Source organism: Mesitornis unicolor, unplaced genomic scaffold (assembly GCF_000695765.1).
Source record: "Mesitornis unicolor isolate BGI_N332 unplaced genomic scaffold, ASM69576v1 scaffold8839, whole genome shotgun sequence".
Lineage (NCBI taxonomy): Eukaryota > Metazoa > Chordata > Aves > Mesitornithiformes > Mesitornithidae > Mesitornis > Mesitornis unicolor.
This window is the reverse complement of record NW_010209215.1, coordinates 1-4,539: the sequence shown is the minus strand read 5'-3', so window position 1 is coordinate 4,539 and position 4,539 is coordinate 1. Positions and strand designations below refer to the sequence as shown.

Below are 4,539 nucleotides of genomic sequence, written 5' to 3'. Positions count from 1 at the left end.
CTCCTCCTCAGAGCTTTTCAGGTCTGCCAGATAGGTAAGTAGAAAAAACATCTGCCAGTGAGGGGAGTTCGGCCAGCTTGGAAATTTGTAGCTGTGATTTGGACCCTCGTCATGCCCACGTACTGTGTCTCTGCAAGAGGAATTCAGTTACCATGGGTTACCCTATCAGTACGGGGACCAAGTGCCTCCCCTCCAAACAGCTCTATAAAAAGAGTCTCTCCAAGATACCCCAGCGGCTTCTGCCTACCAGCACAGACCGGGAGAAACTTGGTCGGGGGAGAAAGGGAGGGCTGCCAGAGGAGGTGCCAGCATGCCGTCTGCTTTCCAGTTTCAGTGCCACTTCGTCCTCATTTTCCTGGCAGCCTCCAAGGGGGAAACCAGATACCTAGAGGTGAGCAATGGAGCTGATAAGTAATGTGCCTCGCTGTGCTTTTAGCTGCTCTTTTCTAACTTGTGCTCCCAGCTTTTAGGCATCATGCTTTTTCCTCTCTCCCCTCCTATTCCCACTCCTCCTGCATGAAATCTACTCCTGGGTAACATTAATGCAACAGTCACGTTTCCCCTGCTCCCTTTTGTTTATTCTCCCTTTTCTCAAACTTGCATTTTTGCTGAGGATTTAAGAGACTCACCATGTGCTGAGCTGCTGGGCTCACAACTGAGGTGCCAGGTTTTTTCCCCTCTACTGCAGGTTGACAGCTTTCTGACTGAGCTCTTCCACAGCTACATGGCTTCTTGGAGGACAGATTTAATCTACTGGTGCCTGTTCTAAAGAGGTGCAGGGAGGGGGCTGCATTTCACTTTGCTCCAGCCTCTTGTTCTCTTTCCTTCACCAGGTGAGGGATGCCGGTGAGGATGAGCCCTTCCTGCTCCTTAGCGAAGACCTGAAGAGAGAACTGTCTGCAGGGCAGATTTACCGGCGGTCACTCCGTAAGTTTCTTTGGTGCTCTGGCAGGGACCGCCAGCAGGTGGGAGAGTCCTGGGGAGAGCCTGGGGCTCAGAGAGGGGAGTCCTGGGAGAGTCCTGGGGGGAGCTTGGGGCTCAGAGAGGGGAAACTGCAAAACCCCCCCCATTGCATGCTTGTGCTCACACCTGTGAATTAATATTCATCCTCCAATGCTCAGCAGGCTCCTAATTGCTTCAGCTGGGTCTCCCTCTCTTCTCTGCTAGCCATGTCTCAGTGTGGGGGTCTCTCCTCACTCCCCCCATCCCTGTGCTGTGGCATATAGTCTCCTTTCCCAGGAGGCTGAGACAGCAGTCCTGTGTCTCTGTTTTTCCAGGGTGCATCGACATGCTGAGCATAGAGGGGCAATTCACCTTCACTGCAGAGCAACCGCAGCTGCACTGCGCAACCTTCTTCATTGGGGAGCCCGAGGAGCTTATCACAATAGACTATAACTTTGTGAATATTGACTGCCAAGGGGGTGATTTCCTGAAGGTAAGAAGCTGGCAAGTCCTGCTGTGCTTCCCCTTCCTTGCTCTCATCTGATGTGTGAGACATTTACTACGTGTGGAAGGGACAAATGAATGTGTGTGCACACAAGCATGTGTGTGATTTTGTGTGCAGAACAGGCTTTTACACAGCAGCTGTCTCTGGGGTCACTGTTCCTCCTCTCTGAAGCACTTTGGGAATGTACCCCTCCAGCCCTCATCAGTACTCCCCCTAAAGCAAAATTGGATGTAGACTAAAGATCCCTCTCCAAACTGCAGCACTACCTCTTCTGAACTCTCCCTACTGAGTATCCATACCTGGGGGACCAACTGAAAAGTTTGCTCAGTATGAGCTGAGCCTCTCAGCCCCACTAGGAGGGTCTTCTCATTGCACCATGAATCAGACAAGCCCTGCAGATATACAGCTCTCTGAACAGCTGTTACTGCTTCAGGATCTTCACTTGCAGATCATTTAGCATCAGCTTATTAATGAGTGGATCATTGCAGGCTTTCTTTCAAATGATCCTGACAGAGCTTTTCAGGACATTGGCTCTGAACAGAAAGAGGTTCATGACTCAGAGCCGTAGAGCCGTTTATATTCCAGAACTGAAAAACTTTACCACCACATTTTGCTGGCAGGCAAAAGCATTGACCAAAATGTAATATCAGCTCAGGAGAGAAAAGGAGGCTTGATGGCCCCTGGCTGCTTCCCTCACCTTGCTTTCTGCCCTTTGTGCTGTAGTGATCCTCCACAGCACAGACACCACCCCTTCTAGGGGTGAGCTCAGCTCTAGGAAGGAGGAGGAGGAGGAAAGCTGCCCTTCAGCCCTTTCCTTGTCTCCCTCTCGTGGAGAGATGCTGTTCCCCTGCTCACTTTACCCTAGGGAATCCTGTCCCTCCATCCCATACCCCTAGCTAGGATCTCACCCCACATTGCTACAGGGAGGCTGATTTCAGCCTCTTGTGAGTCCAAGGATTTTGTACCTAGACTTAGAGCCCCTTATGAAGGCTAGAAAAACGTGAAGAGATCTTTGAGGCTTTATAGAGGTTTCCTTCCTTTGATCATGGCATTTCCAGTCTCTGCATTATACTAATGTATTTATACTGGCAACTTTTCCCTGGTGTAATTCAAGCACCCACATCTCATTGCTTCACAAAATTTACAGCCCTGGCAAATGAAGAGACTGAGCCTCCAGCTTTTCCATGAGGAAGTCTCACACATAGTCACAGTAGGATTACTCACCAAAGCAATGGCAGAATCTGGTCCTTGGATTTTTGAAGTATTGGCTGGAATGTAGATGAAATTAATGTGCGAGAGCAGCTAGGGGGGAACTGAAACAGCAAGACAGGCAACTGTGTAGCTATGCTAGAGTTAATGCAGATTTCTAGTTCTGACACATTTATGACACATTACTCTGAAAATGGGGAGGGCAAATTGTTGCTATTTTTGTTGTGAAGCAAAGACTTTGAGAGGTTGCTGCTTAAGGTCCAGCTATTTTTTCTGCTTTCTAGTGTTTAGGACAAGCTGAAAGAACAGATGTGGTAGAGAGCAATGCCTCTGCCAATAATTCGTCTCTGAAGCTTTATTGTGTTCCAATACCTCTGGAAGCCCTCTGGGGCCATTACTGACAAGCTGCAAAACATGGATGGTATAAAATTACAGGCCAGATCAATGGACTTAATGCGCAGAATTTGAGAGGGTGATTTATGTTTCATGTGGTTTCCAAATAAAGATGGTCAAAAACTTCTGTTAGTAACAGTGGAATTGCAATAGAAAGAAATTTAAAAAAAAAATTGTGATGATGGAGCAAAAAGATCTGTATCTCTCAAAAAAAGGTAAAAGAATTGTCATCTGAAGGAAATAAAGTGATCATTAAATTTATATCTGTTTCTGAAATACAGATTGAAGCTTGAAAAAATAGTTAAGTGCTAGGAAAACAGCATACAATTAATTTTTGGCTTTAATTGATGGCTTTGAACAGGCCATCTGGTGTCAAAGTAAGTGTCTGTGATTCTTTATTTTTCTGTTCTTTGCTAATAGAGTGATAAGCAAAAGTCTTCTTTTCAATTATTGAACCCTTGTAGGTGTTCGATGGCTGGATACTCAAAGGAGAGAAATTTCCCAGTTCCTTGGACCATCCCCTCTCCACTTCCCAAAGATACATAGACTTTTGTGAAAGTGGCAATATTCAGAGGAGCATCAGGTCATCTCAGAACGTGGCAATGATCTTCTTCAGGATTCAGCAGCCAGGCAATGGATTTACCATCACAGTCAAGAAAATCACTAACCTCTTTCGTAAGTCTGCTTTTTATATCAGCAGATGGGCTTGTGCTGGGGCAGGAAGCAAAATGAATGTGTTGGTTTGCACTGAATTTTCTTTGGCATTATCTGCACTGGCATGGTTCTAGTAATGCCAATGGAGACACACACACCTGTGTGCCTCAGGGTTTGACTCAAGCTCAGTATGTCTCCAGAAAAAGAAAATAAGTGAAGTGTAAGAGATAACATATGCATGACTTCAATATTCAGGACCAGAAGAATCTTTGAAATAAAGATCTCTTCCAATCTAATATTGTCATGCTCCAACACATTTAGCTAGAACAAATAGTATTAATTTAGAGAGTTTAATCCTCAGCAATTTCTAGATCTGGGAGCAATAAGAAAAAATATTTGAAAAAGTTCAACAGGAAGAACAGTGCGTTTTTCTAGTTTTTTGATAGTTATAAGTGATATATGATCCCAAGGATCTATTTGCAAGTTATTTGCACCATGTTTCCAAGAGGGGGCAGGGCACTTAATTATTGTTCAGACCAGTCTGATTTATCTGCTTCAGCATACAAAAGGACAAAGATGACAGCATGTCTGCCCTGTCCTGGCTCTGAGACACAAGTCGGAAAGCTGTGTCTCCAAGTTGGTGTGGCTTCATGCCCATAGATGTGATTGTTGGATGCAGCTGTTAGAGCTCACCAGATCTGAGTGGAGAACCGCTTAGGTTGCACACACAGATTAAAAGCTACTCCCATACCTGAACTGTTAATTTGGAACTTGAAGATAAAATTGGCATGTACCTGCTCTAGTTTCACACACAGAATCACAGAATGTTAGGGATT

The 4,539-nt window shown here is 45.6% G+C and overlaps 1 protein-coding gene across 1 annotated transcript; it reads left to right on the top strand.

Annotated features, from left to right (window-relative positions):
• Positions 1-310: 310 nt before the first annotated feature.
• Positions 311-3,724, top strand: CRHBP (corticotropin releasing hormone binding protein; the record flags this gene model as incomplete). Its single annotated transcript, XM_010192804.1, has 4 exons — positions 311-391; positions 834-927; positions 1,278-1,435; positions 3,514-3,724. Coding segments are annotated over exons 1-4 (544 nt in total), but the record flags the coding sequence as incomplete, so codon positions are not given.
• Positions 3,725-4,539: the final 815 nt, after the last annotated feature.